The 18,634-nt window shown below is 31.3% G+C and overlaps 2 protein-coding genes across 7 annotated transcripts; one reads left to right on the plus strand and one right to left on the minus strand.

Moving 5' to 3' along the window:
* Positions 1-80: 80 nt before the first annotated feature.
* On the minus strand, positions 81-9,905 carry LOC106051494 (uncharacterized). 4 transcript variants are annotated; one of them, XM_056015515.1, is made up of 8 exons: positions 9,677-9,905; positions 5,644-5,764; positions 4,872-4,945; positions 4,206-4,392; positions 3,155-3,279; positions 2,176-2,322; positions 1,908-2,070; positions 81-1,407 (listed from the first exon to the last, which is right to left on the minus strand). In XM_056015515.1, the coding sequence occupies exons 2-8, from the start codon at positions 5,645-5,647 to the stop codon at positions 1,298-1,300; spliced, it is 810 nt and encodes a 269-aa protein (XP_055871490.1). In that variant the 5' UTR covers positions 5,648-5,764; positions 9,677-9,905; the 3' UTR covers positions 81-1,297. The 4 variants fall into 4 exon arrangements, with proteins under 4 accessions (XP_055871490.1, XP_013062133.2, XP_055871491.1 ...); XM_013206679.2 differs by having other exon boundaries at positions 9,797-9,901; XM_056015516.1 differs by having other exon boundaries at positions 5,644-5,759; positions 9,677-9,900.
* Positions 9,906-10,402: 497 nt separating this feature from the next.
* Positions 10,403-16,073, plus strand: LOC106051491 (meiotic recombination protein REC114-like). Of its 3 annotated transcripts, XM_013206671.2 has the most exons (6): positions 10,403-10,526; positions 11,106-11,189; positions 11,950-12,033; positions 12,524-12,706; positions 13,008-13,073; positions 13,734-16,073. In XM_013206671.2, the coding sequence occupies exons 1-6, from the start codon at positions 10,440-10,442 to the stop codon at positions 13,896-13,898; spliced, it is 669 nt and encodes a 222-aa protein (XP_013062125.2). In that variant the 5' UTR covers positions 10,403-10,439; the 3' UTR covers positions 13,899-16,073. The 3 variants fall into 3 exon arrangements, with proteins under 3 accessions (XP_013062125.2, XP_055871175.1, XP_013062126.2); XM_056015200.1 differs by lacking the exon at positions 11,950-12,033; XM_013206672.2 differs by lacking the exon at positions 11,106-11,189 and having other exon boundaries at positions 10,425-10,526.
* Positions 16,074-18,634: the final 2,561 nt, after the last annotated feature.

The following is an 18,634-nucleotide window of genomic DNA, read 5'->3' on the forward strand; positions in this document are numbered from 1 at the left end:
TGTGAACTCCTTACTGGAATTATACTTGACACAGAACGTACTAGTAATACTTCTTTTAATAACTCAAGAGACGCCAGAGATGAATTAACAATAAAATATATAACTTTAATAAAAGTAAATCAGGGTATCTGTAGCTGAAGACAACGCATCAAACATTAACTAACTGAACATGTACATAATTATAAAACTGACTTCTATATAACTCATATCGTACGACTAGGCTCCATAACTCAAGCCTCTAACGACAACAATAAAACTTCAAGCGCTGTCACTCTGTCCCAACCAACCAATAGCGTAAAGAAAGTGAAATGGGGAAAAAAAAATACACAGATCCACGCTACCATCAATGGCATTGGACTTAAAACTAAATTGGAAAAATGACAGAATCACAAAAAAAATTACATGTTAACATCTCTATTTAGTTTACATTTCTACATTTAAATCAACAGGTTTGTCGATAGTATTGGTGGCAATCTACGAGAAAAGAATTTGCACATTCATTTCTTTACATTTAACCTTAGAGTAGAATAATTATAGAACAGGACATTTAGTCTATAGTTAGGTTGCCTCTAAGTACATTGAACAATGCAACAACTTCAACATCATTCTCGATATGTTTTTTTCAGTTTTCTAAGGTCTCCCGCTTATAGCTCAATAACGAAAGTCGATGCGTAATGGTCTCACTATTTCTACATATATATATATATCGCTAAATGTTTTATTTATGTCGTGAAGATATAAGAGGCATCATGCTTGCAGGTTTTTTGGGGTTGCTGACCCCCCTTGCAGGCAAAACGGGGTTCTGTTGCTTGCATCCATTCATTAGATCAAATAGATGGAATTCTCTAGAAGAGCATGAATGAGAGATTGGCCATTGACCAATAATCACATCCTTTAAGCCAGGCTTACACTGAAACATATATTTCTAACCATCAGTTCACTGAGTGCGTTGAATATTAACAATGATAGTAAAACAATCTCATCATTTCAGCTACACTAACATCTTGCACATATCTATTTTACATGGAGGGAGGTCCGATTTTGGTTGTTTATAGTTTGTACTTCATAGCTTCATGCTGAAAATATTGAAATCTGCTTGGTAACCTGTATTGCTTACCAAACAGATGACCCATGGGAGTCTGTATGAAAACACAACATATGTGTAATATTTTTTTCTTTAATTTAAAGTTATAAAAGTTGAAACACAATTTTGATATTGTACATAAAAACAAGATAGTGAAGACTTAATGTATATGCGTCCATGTAACAAATTTAGTTTAAAATGTATTTTGAAAAATTATGTCAGAAATGGTACAAAAGTGGACAATGCTATAGATAATGGCTGTTCTTTAAGTTGAGTGCCCAAGTCTGTAATTACACCTTGATCAAGGGTATCATCGAGATTGCCTGGAAACAGAAGCAATGAAAATTTGTTTACACATTCTATGTAAAGTGGTAGGAGCATCACAACAATTGTTGGCATTATTTTAAGTGCTATCACAATAGAAATGTACTATACAACAATTACTGGCATTACTTTAAGCACTATCATATAGAATTATACCATACAAAACAGGTTGACAACCTCCTGGAGGTGCACCAGACTTAGCATTTAAATCCCAATTATCAAAAGAAAAATATGAAAGATATATTTAATAGATAAATGAAAATAGAAAAAAAAAATTCTTGCTGGCTTAGGGGAAAAAAAAATTATAATTGAATTACCAAACAGAAAACACCTTTCTCGTGTATTGAAAGAATTAAGTTATTTCAAAAGTACAGGCTGCTTTAGGATACTTTTCTTTTAAAACAAATGAGCAACAGGAGAACATATAAATCATTCTTAATACATTACAATATTAACAGAAAGACTAATAGTATTTTTTATTATTAACAGATGTACTTACCTATTGCTATCTTAACAGTTTCGGGTAAAAGAGAGTCCATTGTTGGATAGATTATATAAATAAACATCTTCTTATCATTTTGACACACTTTGTTTAATGTCAGTTCCACATTGGTCACTGCTTCATCAGATTCACACACTGTCAAAAAACTCTCAAGTTCTTTCTGAAATGAAAGAAAACATTTAATACAGTCATAATTTTAAACAAATGCCCAGGGCCTCTAGAAAAAAAATAATTTTTCTACTGTTATACTATCTTTTTATGATACCTTGACAAAATCAAGCTCTCCTTTCCTCCGAATATAAGCATTAATCTTGTGTCCAATGTTGTCCATTTGCTGGGACAAAGACAGATGTTTTGAATGCTCTAATAGAGACTGGACATCTATAAAATAAGGGATTGTTGTACTGGCTACCTGAAGAAACAAAATAGATTTCTCATCAAAACATTTTCTTTAACTTTTATAAGAAAGTATGATTTATAATTATAATATAATACATATGCAAAATCAATGTTATAAAAATAAAGGCAATATTATTAATGAAACCACTCCAGTAACAAGATGTGTGAGAAATTAAAAGCTTGTGAATATTCTTTGAAAAGGAAAAAAAAAATATGATTAATAGCCAAACTGCGTAAACACTGTGAAAGGTCTTTGCCAAGATCGTGCACAAAAGAGGACTACCAGATAAAAAGCTGGTTGGACATTTTGAAGTGCATATTATTTGGGTAGGAAGTAGAAGAATATAAAGCGCTAACTTTGCCCAGACCAATAAAGTATCCTCCCTTTGAACAAATCAAGAGTAAGATGAGTGTGTGGCTTGGTCACAACATGAGCACAAGAAGTTGGGCAATATCAAACTAAATGAAGAGGGGCAGATAAAATGTAAAGTATGTGATATTCCCTTAATGAGGTACCATCAGGCTCCTTGAAACTTCTACCTATACTGTGAAGCTACAGAGGCTGGAAATTGATGGCCACCAGCTGAAAAAAGGATAGGCACACTGTGAATTCTGATTGGCAACTAACCATTGACTGCTACAGTGACAATTTCCTTGTTATGAGATTTAATGGCAAAATCAAGAAACAGATTTTTTTTTAAATTAAAAAATTTGTTAACAGAGATTTTTGTAGTTTTTCAGTGATATGTTCTTTTTATTGAGGCTACTTTGTATACAGACTTCTGCACAGAGCCAGACCAAAAAAAAAAAAAAAGCATTGACTTTAAACAACTAATAATATTTACCTTTAACCGACTTTCTGAGACTTTCACTCTAAGAGTAAATGCTTCAGTCACATGAAGCCACATAGAAGTAAAGCTGACTACTAGCTGGTCTGTAGTTTTCTCTACAACAGTGATACCACAAGGTCCTAAGGAAAAAGATTTAACAGTAAAATATAATTTCCTATTTCACTAAATTACAGCTATTCCAAATTTGAGTAATTATAGAAAATTAAAATAATATTAACAATAATAATAAGAAGAAGAATCTTTATTATCCATATGGAAATTTGTCTTAGAATTTGTGCATTACACCAAACAAAACATTATAATTAGAGAATACTAAAATATACATTCACACCTAACTCATAATTTACATGCAAAAAGTTTATATCAGATAGCTGACAAGTTACTCCAAGTTTGTGATGAGTGTTTATTTTGATTTTTTTTTCACTTTGTGAAATATTATTTAATGCAATTTCATACCATACAGGATCTGAGTGTATTCTTATATTTCATTTAATTAAGTATTTGAAAATGGCATGTTAGGTTAGACAAGTCTGCCTGTTCTCTATTATTCTTTTACATCTACTCAACATATTAAAAGACCAATTCTGCTTACATGGCCTGCCTAGCAAAATATAAAAATGAACAGACAGAAAATCTGTTACATTCAGAATGAAGATCAGGGCAGCTAACAATCTAAATATAGTTGCAGAAATATATGATAAATTACACAAGCTCTTTCAAATGCTTCAGTGAGATTGTTTTTCATTAAATAAAGTTGAAGATCAGCCAAAAGGTTTAGCTGGCATGGTCACCTTATACAATCAAAAAGTGTTTCAAAAACTATCCCAAGGGCTGTAAAGAACTCTGTATGTCAGTTCTTGTTAGCTGGTCAGCTAGGGTATGATTTTAACTCTTTATGCATGTAATAACTACAATTACTATTACAGACTAAACAAGGTACAACATGAATACACAATGCTAAATGGATTCATGAACAACTGCCACCTAAAGTTAATATAAAGGATTTACAATGTTTCATATACAGAAACTTTATTACAGGATTTACCAATGATTCTATAGGCAGAAAGTTTCTCCTTTAAGTCCCAAAGGTTATTGTAAAGCTCTCTGACTCTAGGATCTGGTCCAGCATAAATATCTGCAGCATTTACACCCTGACTAAGGAGAACAAGTCTGGATGCGAGCAGCTTTTTCTTTTCCTGTAGTTGGCTAATTTTGATTAATTGACCCTTGATCTGGAAATAGTAATAGTTTTGTTACATGAAATCATTATGCATATATATATATATATATATATATATATATATATATATATATATATATATATATATATATATATATATATGATAAATATGATACAATATATAATACATGTATGTTTTCTATTAGTAAAATGTCTTTTAAAATTGCATACTAGATGAATTCCTTATGAGAAAAAAAAGTTATACATATATTGTAAGTAAAAATGATATAACATTACATAATATAATAAGTTACAAGTTTATTATAATGAATTTCAAATTTCTTTTGAGCACTTACATAAATAAGAATAAGATTATTTTACTGAAAGATACCACTCAACATGTTTAAAATGTATGCACTAGAATATTCAATTATCTCCTACCACTGAACCAAGTGAGAATAAAAAATTAAAAACAAAATAATATTTGACACATTTTATCTAACATTTGACATTGTTATTGTTGTGCATTACCTCTTCACACTGTGACTTTTTTTGTAACTTCTCTTTCTTGGCAGCTTGAAGTTCAGAAAGAGCAACAAGGGAATCTTAGAAAGAAACAGACATTTTAGGGTTAGGGTGATTGGTGAATCTTCACACCATAGTAGGTTAATCACAGTAATCTACACTTTAATTTTAATTTTTAAGATCTCATTTATATGTTCTTTAAGCAATAAAAAAATGTGAGAAAATGAAAAGAGGAAGATTTGGAGAGTTTTTGAAAAAGTCAAAGTAAATAATGCAGGAATGTGGACCATAAAGACCCATTTCATCGGCTAAGGAGGGGGCAGCAATCCCAGAAAGCCTGCAAGCAAGATGCTGCCTGTTCTTTCAGCTGTTAGGATGATGGTGAGAAAACGGTTAGAATGGCATCAAGTATTTCATACAGGATTAAGATCAATCTCAGTGAATGTCTATTTCCTTTTTTTTTTTTTTTTTAAGTGAACATGGTAAAAAAAAGTAACACTTAAAAATTTACAATTGTGTGTTAACACATTATAACATAACCTTCCTATGCACTGAATGGCATGGGAGGACCTAAGCAGTGAGTGTAAAAGTTAGCCTAATTCACTAAGTTTAACGTTTTTAAGTAAGTAAGTCTAGACTAGATTCTAAATTAGTCTAAAGATCTAGTTCATCTGGATTTGCCTAAAAATTAGTAGAAAAAAAAAAGAAAGAAAGAAGAATCAGAAATAATTTTTAAAGTTAATTAAAAATTTTTAAAATAACTAAATTCTTAACTTACTCATTACTTAATAACTATTTATGAAACCATCAAAAGTCTGTATTATTTCATATCTCTAGTCTATGTAATCATGTAGATCTAGATCAGCCAACCAAATCTTGAACAAGAATCTAGATCTAGACTAGATATAAATTAGTAAATATTAACAAACGGAAAATTCATAAAAAATTTTTTTTACAAAATCACAAGTAATATGGGTATGATTAAAAAATGATATATATATTATAAATGTTTAAAGTTGAATGTATCAGCCGGTGTCAATAAAATGTCTATGACCTGGATTTTTCTTTAATGGTCAACAACCCTAACCCTATTTGTGTAGATCAGCTTCTCCACCATCTGACTCCTGAGTTTTTGATCACCAGCCCAGAAGAACAGGTAAATAAACTTAAGCTGATCTAGACTAATGTTTAGTCAGTTTAAAGCACAATGACACAATTACAATGTACAGTATATAATAGTAGATCTTTATTATATACTAGCTACATCTATATTATTATATTGTGTATAATTAATTATTATAAATATTGTTATGACTTTGCCATGCGCACCACCATCCAGGCTAGTGCAGAAAGAGGGTGCGCACTGTCTGTGACTAGACAAGTCGGATGTTGACATAAGAGACAAACGATTTCTGCCCAAGGAAGAGCCAATATGGAGATGCTGTACTCAAGGCAGATGCCCTTTGTGTTTGTCATGTCTCAGTGTAAATAAACGTCTATTTCCTCGTTGAGTTGCCTCACTTAAGTTATTATAATTGGTGTCAGAAGTGGGATTTACAGGCAACTCAACGAGAGGAGGTAGGATTAGATCTCTATGGCATCGCTGAAGCTATTACATCAGCTCTTAATTAAAGAGCTAAGACAAGAGCTTCGAGACCGAGGTTTAAAACCTGTCGGTAGCAGGGAAACGCTCACGGCTCGTCTGCGGCAAGCTCTGATCGATGAAGAGGAAGATCCGGAGACCTATCAATTTGAAATTGAGCCTGGGATTGTTGATGTAATGGGCAAGATCCAAGACTGTGGGGATGCATTTAAGGAACAATTGAACATGATTAGGAATAAGATGAGGAGCATGATGTGGAACAAAGTAGATGAAAGTGTGTTGCCAGTAGAAGGCCAAATAGACTAAAATGATAACATTGTGTCGCAAACAAAAGGAGGAATAAACTCGTTAGGGAAGGAGCAGTTGCCTGGTCAGGACTGTGGCTGCACAAACAGTGGTGATGGAGGCGCTGGGGATTGGAGCGCCGTCTGTGACTGTGTTGTGGGCAAGTCTGGCGGGGATGACTTTCATGGCGAGAAACGTGACAACGATTGCTGCGGCGATATCAATGGGATATACAGAATTGAAAGAAAAGAAACAAATGAAGAAACTAGAGAAGTCTGTTATGAGCCTGAAACTTTTGTTCCTGGTATACCTGCAACGAGCCGGACAGATCAAGACAACGTTGGGTCTGCGTCCAAGCTGGCTGCTATGGACCTTAAAGACCTCTGTTTATCTGTCAGTACCTTTGATAAGAACTCAAACCATGAAAGCCTCAAGACCGTTTCTGATTCCTTGCCTTGGATGTCGTCGGGTGAAATTGCGAATACGGGCCCCAACAATGGCCGAGGCAGAAACAACGAATTTGACTTTGGCAGTGGCATAAGAGAGAACTCCATACTTGGCAACTGCATCCAGGCGATTGACATGAACTGTATATGCGGGGTCCTGTGGGGACAGTGCCCATGCCAAGAAACGCAGCTACAAGACCTGAACTTGACAGAAATGTGTACTTCTGCCCACATCAGTGAAAGTGACTTGAACGGTGGTGAGTTAATCCCAGCGAAACATGATGTAGTGGTGGATGAACATTACAAGGATGCTTCATGGGCATACCTTACAGATGAGGCTGAGAAAGACTATGTGCTTGAAACCATGGCTACAAGTGGGCCTACAACTGTGTAACGAGACGTACATGGAAAAGGTCCGCTGACTCAGCGTCTTAGAACAACAACCCTGGAATCTACGGTGATCGCCACAACATCCATTTGTGTTACGTGGCTGGCAACCCTGACCTCCACTAACTCTCCATGTGTCAGCTGGCTGGCATCAGCGACTATCGTCATGAGGTCGAAGCAGCGACCATGATATCGCCTCAAGTGTAGACTGGCCAACTGGATGAAGAGGAAGCGACGACCACAGGAAACTGTGCAGATGGCTTTGTGGGCAACAGACACCCTAACGTCTGTGGTTCCCACCGATCGACCTCCACCTGAACTGTCAAAGCTCCACTGCAGTGTTTCTTTTCGGGACGAAAAGTGCTAAGACGGGGGCAATGTTATGACTTTGCCATGCGCACCACCATCCAGGCTAGTGCAGAAAGAGGGTGCGCACTGTCTGTGACTAGACAAGTCGGATGTTGACATAAGAGACAAACGATTTCCGCCCAATATGGAGATGCTGTACTCAAGGCAGATGCCCTTTGTGTTTGTCATGTCTCAGTGTAAATAAACGTCTATGTCCTCGTTGAATTGCCTCACTTAAGTTATTACAATATAATACCAGTTTATCTTATTTTTATGGATTTTTTTTAGGGCAGACATCAGACAGGGTTCCAGATTTAGAATAGATTGAATTCTACTGATCTAGCCTCCAGGAAATAGATAAACTGTGAATTTAATGACATTTGACTTGAATCTTGATTTACTCATATTCAATAAGTTTCAATAACTCATCATTCATGATGATGATACTGATTTAAGTCTACGTGATTTTATTAGCAGCCTCCGAAACGGGAAAAGACGCTATTAGTTTTGTGTGAAATGTCTGTCCGGTTTAGATGTTGTAAACTAGAAAAGATAGTGAAAATCCGACAACACAATATTTCAGACCATTCAAAGTTCTGATGCAACAGCTACTTTTTTCTTTTCTAAAAAAGAAAAATCTAATTTTTTAAATCACTTATTTAAATGCATAAAATTTTTTTCATAAAAATACACCACTTTTACAACTATTAACCATTTAACACTCAAACACTTGAGGCTCTTTATTAGGGGAGACGACCATTTTCTATATTTTTAACACATTTATGGTTGTAGATGTTTTGTCAAAAATGTTTGTTTTTATATTTGTATTGTTAAGTTATGTAAGTTCTGTTATATTAAGTACTATATTTACACACAAACAAATGTTTACTATATTTTTTAAGAGAAAAAATCTATTTAGTATGCATTATAAGTTAGACATAGTTTAAAACGAATAAAAATCTTGTAAATTGTATTTTCTTGATACCGGTACTTCAATAACACAGCAGTCATTGCCATGTTTTTTTTCTTAAAGATTTGTTTTCCTAAAAAAAAAACAATTACATCAATTATAAGACTTAAGTTAGGCCAGGCGAGGCGCGGTAGCTAAGCGGTAAAGCACTTGGCTTCTGAACTGGGGTTCCCGGGTTCGAATCCTGGTGAAGACTGGAATCTATGGGCGCCTCTGAGTCCACCCAGCTCTAATGGGTACCTGACATTAGTTGGGGAAAAGTAAAGGTGGTTGGTCGTTGTGCTGGCTACATGACACCCTCGTTAACCGTAGGCCACAAAAACAGATGAACTTTACATCATCTGCCCTATAGACCACAAGGTCTGAAAGGGGAACTAGTTAGGCCAAGTTCACTTCTAACTTTACATTCACTTTCACCTATCCTTTGATCTGCTGGACCGTTGGGGCACTACACAAGATCTGTCAACCTTCTTTCTCCATTCTTATCCGTCATTTGTCTTTGATATAATTTCATTCGGATGTTCTTTCTTTTTTTTTTAGGTATTGCCATTACCATTACTGAACTATAAATAAGAAACAAAAGATCGCGCCAAATCAAACGTATAAATACTCTACTACTCTCTAGTTAGTACTCAGTATTACTATTAGTAGTTACAGTTATATTAATTTATAATAATTATACTGATATATATTAAGTTAATTAACTTTTTTATGACTTATTGTTATTCTTATAGTTTTTTTTTACGACTTGAGTCCGACTTGACTGTTTTACCTTTAGTCTTTACGTATACCAGAGTAACCAGATCTAGTCAATCTAGAATTATAGATCTAATAAAGACTACTAGTGTACTACGTAACTAATGACTCTAAAAGTCTCTATTACTAGTATTACTCTATTTAAAAAAAATATAGATCTAGTCTATATTCATTCTAGATCTACATCTAGAATAATCTAGATTCTAGATCTGTTGAAAAAGTAAAAATATTGTTTTCATATGGGTTGTAACTCTTATGAAATTGGAGTTGCGATAGTGATTTGGCTATCCACACTCAACCCTATGTACATTTAGCTTTTTTTTTTTTTTTTTTTAGATAGTGGTGTATTAAAGCATATTATTAAAATACAGACTCTCTAGATATAAATATAGATCTAGATCTAGATCTACAGATTAGAATCGACAGAAAGAAAGTCAAGTAATTATGTATATCTAGAATGTAATCTAGATCTAAATATATTATTATATAGATCTAGGTAGATCTAACATCATGTCATAAACATGACATTGATATTAATTATAAAGATTTAGAGATATTGTCTAGGATTAAAACAAATTACCAAAACAACACTAGATTCACTAGATTATTATATGATTATAGATCTAGATATAAATTTAATAATAATATACTGCATCAACTAGATTAAAAACGCTTCTCTTATATTCTTTTTTTTTTATATATATTTTTATTTTTGGCAACAAATTATAAACTTTTCTGGTCTAGATTATCATCTGAAGTAGAGCAATTATAATTTTAAAATGTCTCGTGTTCAAATACGAACATGGTGCTTAGATAAATATGCGCGTTTTATTCAAAGAAGTCCACCAGATGGGGGTGTTTGGAAAGTTGTTATTAAGATTCTAAATATCATTTCTGTTGGATCTAATCTTCAAATAGATTTAGATCTATATATATATACTACTAAATCTTTAAATTAAATAGATATATTCCCATTGTAAATATAATGATTGTTTAAATGTTTTATGTTTACGCTGTCCACTCCAGTCACAAGTGTCCAATTTTAAATTTAGAATGATAAATCTAATCTACTTTTTCTAGAACTATAAGTATAAGAAAATATATCTAGAATCTAGTAGATCTTGTTCTAGAGTAGACTTATCTTCCGTGACTTCAATTAGACATCTAGTCTAAATCTATATTATCTATAGTAAATAGATCTAGATTTATAATTCGGCCCTCGAATCATGTACAATAATGAATAGGACTCCTAATTTATTAGGACAGTATGAGTATCTAGACTTATATCTAGATGTAGATCTAGTCTAGTGCTCCTTTTTCACTTACTATTTAAGTTTTACTAGATTTGTGAAGTGGGATGCTGCAAAGGCAACCTTTTACTCTTTTGATAATAATGATTGTGTTAAACTTTTGTATTTTGCTTCCATATAATATATTCATTATAGCCTTATGGAAATGAAAAAGAGCAGATGTTGATGTCACTGAGCCAAGAAAATCAACTAACAATCACCCAGGGTTCTACTTTGTTGGTTAGTATTTTATAAAAAAAACAAGTTAATAGCTACTTAATAAGACAAAGAAGCACAAAACATAAACATTTAAATTCTCTATCCTATAATTAAGTAATGTTAAATCAAAAAACCTTTAAAATGGAAAAAAATATATGTAGTCAGCAGATCTTTGGGGGTCTCTGAGTCCACCCAACTCTAATGGGTACCTGACATCAGTTGGGGAAAAGTAAAGGCAGTTGGTCGTTGTGCTGGCTACATGACACCCTTATTAGTGTAGGCCACAGAAACAGATGAACTTTACATCATCTGCCCTGCAGGCCACAAGGTCTGAAAAGGCAACTTTATTTTACTCTTTCTTGTAGTCAGCAAAATGTGTAGTTTGCAACTAGGTTGTCCCCCAGTACATTTTAAGCTGATAACTTAGTCTCTGCTAGATATGCTAGGTATGTACAGTCAAGCAAATTTATGCTCTTTTTTCTTCCTATTAGAAGACAATTGGCTTTACTATTGCAAAACAATTTGTATTGTTTATTCACAGTGTTCAAAAGTTGATGAGAAAATTATTCATTTATATTAATCTGATTCAGCAACAGTTCAGTTGGCTGGAAATCAGTAGGCCTTCATGTAGTTTAATTATTTTTCTATAAGTTGAATAAAAAAAATATTATTAAATTACCCATTACCTATAATTTTTTTTTAAGTTATTTATCAATCATTGTAAAAAATCTGTTGTTTTTTTGTTAAACTACTGACATTTTTTTTGTCAATATTTACTAAGGAAAGTCACAATTTAGTGAGAGCTAATTCTTTCATGCGTGGTTTAAGTCGGACTGATAGTTTACTGTTCTTATATAAACTACAGGTAATTTTTTTTATTTACCTCCTAGTTCATAAGTAAAATAATAAGTATCACACTGTGTTCCCTACAATAATTCTTAATAAATTCATATATATATATATATATATATATATATATATATATATATATACATATAAATTTATGTTTAAATATAGAACTAAATATATAATTATGAAATAATTTTAACTCATTTTCTCTCTTCTATTTAATTTTGTTTCAAATTTTTAAGTCGTATTTTGGCACCAAAAGGAGCCCTTTTTTTTTAAGGAATATTATTAATTAATTAATGGATGGATGGCTGGTTGTGTGGTATGTGCTGCAGACTGTTATATAGAATGTCGCAAGTTCAAATTCCTTGGGAACTTGCAGCAGGTTTGGGCTAGAGAGTAATAATCTGAAGGAACTTGACTTTTTAAAATATAAACTTTTGCTTTGTCAAATTACCAGCACACATGATATGCTGTTATTTATTATTTGTTATTTATTACTTTAGAATGAAACCAGAAGATTCAAAGTTAAGTTCTCAGCACTGGAAACCAAGACAGGGCAGGAAGTTTGTGCTGAGGCTATACTAGTTTTGTCAAACTTCATAACAATAAAAACAAACATCAACATCAAGGATCAGTCCTCTGAAGGAAATAACCTGATTGGTTGTCAGATGCCTGGGACACATGAAGTAGGGCACTGTTATTATTACATATTTATTACCAAAAAAAAAAAAGATATTAAGCTTGTTTATCTTATTGAAAAAAATATACCAGTATTTAAATTGAATGAGTTCAGAGATAATAGATAATTAAATAAATTTTTTTAAACAATGCATTTTAGATATTTGGTTTTCCAAAATTATTGCTATGAAGTATTACATACAGATACTTTTAATAAGTATAAAAAATTACAAATGTTTGCTTGAATTTTGTTTTGTTTTTTTTATGTTTAAAAGTTGTATCAATGCCAATCTTTTCTTTTCCTCGAAGCAATCAATTGCTGCGTTAAACAATTCTCTTTTACATGGAGAGGTCACTGTTGGTACTATGGCTAAGGTAATAAATAGTTGAACTTGAATATATTTTTCACAAGCATATTGATAGTATTTTTAGTTTGTTTTTTTGTTGGGATGTGGAGTGGAAATCCTTCAAGAGCTTCAATAGGGTAAAACAAAGATGTCTGCTAGTAATATTAAATGATTGCATCATTGTTTCTTAAGTTGTTTGTTTTGTTTTACATTTTTTGGATGTTATTTAAAAGAAGATTATTAAAACCTAGCACATAACCTCCCTCTTGTTGGAGGCAGGGTTTGAACCAAGGATCATTGAGATGAACATCCAGAGCTCACACCCCATGATCAGGCAGCCATCTTTGGCTTTACAAATTCTTGAAAATTAAAAAAAAATTGATTAAAGTAAACCCTACTGCCATTTAAGATGTTGAGCTTTTTAGTTGAGTTTTAGTTTAGTTGTATTGTAAATTTTGCTCCTTTTGAAGCCTAAAAATATGAAACGATGACAAAAAAACAATTCTGTATTAGAGAGCATTACAAAAGCTGAAAATAGTTTTAATTCAAGTTTTTCACAGTATTCTTTTTCTCAAGGGACAATTTAAAACCAAATATAAATTAATCTATTTTATTGGCCACAAATGTTACTTATATTTGCAGAATTGATATTTATGAGTAAAAAAAATATTTTTTTAATCCCATTCAGGCCTTGCTGGACAGAACCAATTTGCCATCAGCTTACTACCAGTGTCAATCAGATAGTGAACTAATACCACAGTTATTGCAAACATGTCTTGCTGATCCAACATTTCCAGCTTATGTTGAAGCAGTGGAAGCTCAACTCAAAGAGCTTATTTCCAATGACTCATGAATAATTTATCTTTTTTTTTTTTGAGAGTATATTCACAGCTAATGTAGACTCTATATCAAACTGTTGATGTGTATTAATGGCCAATAGCATTCAATGGCATTCACAAAAAAATATAGCAGTAATAAAAATTAAAAAGAAGAATAAAAAAACTTTTGAATTTAATCATATTTATTTGAAATACAAGATAATGAGGATCATTTCAAAAAGCTCTATATCAATATCATTATAACTATACATTATAAACCTAAAAAAACATGCATTACATTGTGTATGTTATATCAACTAAATAACAGTTGTATAACCAATTAATCTTTTTTGACATTATTTTTTACTGTGACAATAATAAAAAAATTAATGCATGTAATTATTTATTTGGTGGTTTTATTTATCTTTACAATAATCTTTCTTACTGCTTTTACAAAGGGATTTTTAAAAATGTGAAGAAAGAATATAAAAAATAAATTACTGAAACCTTGGAATAGGCAAAGAAACATCCTAAAAGCTATACTGACTATTCTTGTTATTTGGGGTTATGTTTAGCTTTTATATGCTATGAGATTTGGTAGTTCTGCTTGCAAAGATTGTAGGTTCTTGTTGGCTCTTTAGAGATATAATATGTATACTCAGCATTCAAGAATGTTGCGATGTAATGGCTAATGTTTTTGTTGTTAAATTTGGCATTGTCATTCATAATGTTGGCCCCATAACACTGCTGTATATTAAAAGACTGAAACAAGTGAGAGCTTTACTTGACTTGTCAATCACACAGGAAACTTTTGTTAATCCTGTTTATGTTTTTCTTACAAAATATATATTTAGGTAGTGAACATTGAAATAAAAGTAAATTAATAACATTCAATTGATGTACAGTAGAACGTCGATTATCCAGATTAATTGGGAATGGGGTCTGTCCAGATAAATGATTGCCCAGATAACAGAATATTATAAACTGTCCAATGCACCAACAATATAAAGAAAATTCATATGGGGATATCGCACAATACCTAAACATAAAACTGAAGTACAAAATAAAGGGGAACAAAATGGTACTAGCCTACCATTAGTGAGAGAAATAATTGCTGATCTTCATTGCATATTAGCAAGACCACTTAGATACCTTACTGTAAAACAAAAAAAGGCAATTTGGATATTTGATGTTCCAAATAACGGATGTCCAGATAAATGACGCTCTATTGTAACTTGATTTTTTTAAACCAAAAAATTTGAATGATTTTTTTAAAATCTGTCAATGTGCATATAACAACATTAAATTATTTCTGTGAAACTAAACATCTTCGTCAAACAAAAAAAAAACCTGCTATGCCGACACATTTTATTTCTAAGTGCACCACATTGTAATTTTCAAGAGTTTTGGTTATTAGTATTAAAACTCAAAAGATGAAAAATTATCAGTCTTAACTTTATCTTACATTGCATTACATTCTGAATTATTTGGCTGTGTAAATAAAATATACAAATACAAGCTTCAACCCTTTTTGTGTTTAGAAGTAAATGTTTTGGATTACTTTTTCATGACTTATTTGATAAGAACTACACAAACACGATGTACTGTACGGTTCACAAAAATAATGCAAGTGCAAAGGATCTTGCCCAAAAAATGTGATTTTGTTTCATGTTTTCAGAAACAATAAAAAATTAATTTATAATTTCCATGGAATAGAATCAACAAAATGAAGTTGACAGTTTAAATTAGTTATTTTATTTCATAAGATTTGAATTTTTAGCTCTAAAAAAAAAGAATATATGATGCATCACAGCCCCAAAAAATGTGCACTAAATATATTTTGATAAATACATGGCAGGTTATATAATCTTCCATAAATTGTTATTTATATAATACATTTAAAAAAAAAAAAACTTGGCTTACAAATGCTTGAAATAAAGATTTAGCATTTGTTACATTTAATATATGGTACACGTTTCTGAAAACCATCACATATTCAATCAACGTTTTGAGAAATATTAACGCTATTAACAGACTCCATAAGTTAACAGCTATACTAGAATACCAGGTATTATTTTTGACATGCAATATGTATCCATTAAATTACAGTGATATAGGGTGATACTCTAATAAATATGAATAATAAATACATGCTTTTTGAATATGAAATAAATAATTTGGATTTAAATTAATCATTTGATTTAATAAATTATAAAATAACATTATTTGTAAAAAAAAACAACAAATATTTGATTTTATTACCTTTAGCTATTTTAAAACAAAAAATCATATAGTCTTGTAGGCATTTTTAAAGGCAACATTCTTCTTCATTATGCTGTTTCTCTGTTCACTTGCACAAGGTTAAAAGTAGTTGAATGCTTGTATACAATCCAAAGGTGTTCACTTTTTCTATACAAAATCTTAAATAGATGATTTAAACTAATTTATATTAATCCTGCACAATGATATGCTCATTTTTATTTCAATTCCTTTTTTTTTCTCTACTGTCACCCTTCAGTCTTCTCAGAAAGCATAAGCAGAAAAGTTGAAGTAACAAGATAAGCTCTACAACATCCCCAGTTGTATGTTAATAATAAAATCTGCTATGATCTAATAGGTTCTCATAGTTTCAATCTAAGTAAATGATTCAACAGCAGTTCACAAAATTGTCACTTAAAGCTTTTTTTTTTTACAAGAATAAGCGAATATCAGCTTAGTCATACAATGCTTGTTAATTAGGATTATCTTTTATTGTAATTAATGAATAAGGGTTAGCAAAAAGTACATTTCTACTAGAATTAATGTGTTAGTGCTCAATTAAGCTTAAGGAATGTTTACTACTATTAGGGAATGAGAGGAAGTGTTTAATAGCATTATTTAATTAAGATGAGCAGGTTTTAGGGGTTAGGTTTTTTTTGCAGCACAGAAATGGACAGCTTAATCAAGTCCAGCCAATATGACTAAATCTATTTATGGATATATCTATATTAAATGATCAGTCTGAAAAGGTTTAAACTAAATATTTTTAGCCCTTAAAATTGTAACTAATTCAACATTAAAAGTTATTTTGCTACTGTGCTTTAAAAAAAGTGAAAATATTACTTCTAATTAAATTAAAAAAAAAAATTAGTACCTTTGTTTTCAAATTAATTGGGTTTTTATTTTAATAACTATTTCTTATTTCTTGGATATAATAATCATACACATAAAAGCAATAGATGCACTATTAAAATATATTGATATTCAAATACTGGCCAAAGTCGGCTAGATAAAGTCTAAGACTAAGATTAACTGGCATGATACTGTAGTTGCAAATGTAAATAAATGTATATACATAACACAACAATGACAAATTATTATGAAGTTGTAATATAAAATAATCAACAGTTTCAATAACTTGGTAGGTAGGGACTACGATATTCATAAAAAAAAAAAAAGAGAAACATTCTTTTCAATTGGATTTTTTTTTACTATAAATCTAAGCTAGGTATTGGACCCAAAAAAAGCAATTGATCATTTCTTTCCTCACCTACAGTACCTTTGTTCAATATAATAAACAATATGCTAACATAGTTCAATATTGTGCATACTTTTATTATCATTTTTTTTTTTTAGCAGCAATTTTGAAGAGAAAAAATTCACTCTGACAATTAAAGTAACTTAGGAATGTATGCCCCTGAATTGTACCTGCACCATGAAAACATGAAGCCTCGCAGAAACATATAGCAGCATGAGGCACTTTTATACAAGAACATTTAGCACCTTGAATCACTCTTGTACTAAACAATTACAGCACTCTTCAACAGAACCATTCAGCAAAATAGATCACTTTTATACAAGAATATTTAGCACCTTGAATCACTCTTCAACAGAAACATTCAGCAAAGTGAATCACTTTAATACAAAAACATTTAGCACCTTGAATCACTCTTGTACTAAACATTTACAGCACTCTTCTACAGAAACATCCAGCAGAATGGATCACTTTTATACAAAAACATTTAACACCTTGAATCACTCTTGTACAATACATTTATCAGCAAGCTTAGCTCAACAAGAACATTCATCAGCTTGAATTACTCTTAAACAAGAACATTTAGCAGCATAAATTAGCTGTCTTACAGGAACATTAAGCACCTGAATATAATTATGTAGTATTTAAGATATTTTCACAAGTAAATCTTGCAATGTCTTTATCCTACATCATTTTTAACTTTCCTTCCTATTTGGCCCACATTTTGTCTAAACTAAATCTTAACAATGAAGGTTAAGATAATTTAATCTAATGCTTAGAAACTTAAACATTAATCATTTTTTTTTTATTGGCTGTAAGTATTTAGCAATATGATATAGATGGCAAGATGAATTACACAATTACATTTAAAATGTATATATAACTAAAACATGATTTTAAATAAATAATTCTTTTGTACATGACAAGATTTAAATAAATAAAATAAACTCCATAAGTAAATGAAAAAAAATGCACATGCAAATAATAGCAGACATTCTATTCAAATGGAGAAACCTTATTAATCAACTTTCAAAGTAAAGATTCAACTTTGCCTAAGTTTAACATTATGATGTCCACGGTGCATATCATTATAGTTGCATGGCTTCTATGAAACACAACTACAATTGTAATTTAAAAAAAAAAAAAAAAAAAAGGGTTACTAAAAACTTTAAAACGTGTGCTAGGTTTGGTGAAGATCTAAATGAATATTGGAAATTTTCATCCATATAGGCAAATCCATCAAGCAAGTTTATTGGT

Source organism: Biomphalaria glabrata, chromosome 17 (genome assembly GCF_947242115.1).
Source record: "Biomphalaria glabrata chromosome 17, xgBioGlab47.1, whole genome shotgun sequence".
NCBI classification, from domain to species: Eukaryota; Metazoa; Mollusca; class Gastropoda; family Planorbidae; genus Biomphalaria; species Biomphalaria glabrata.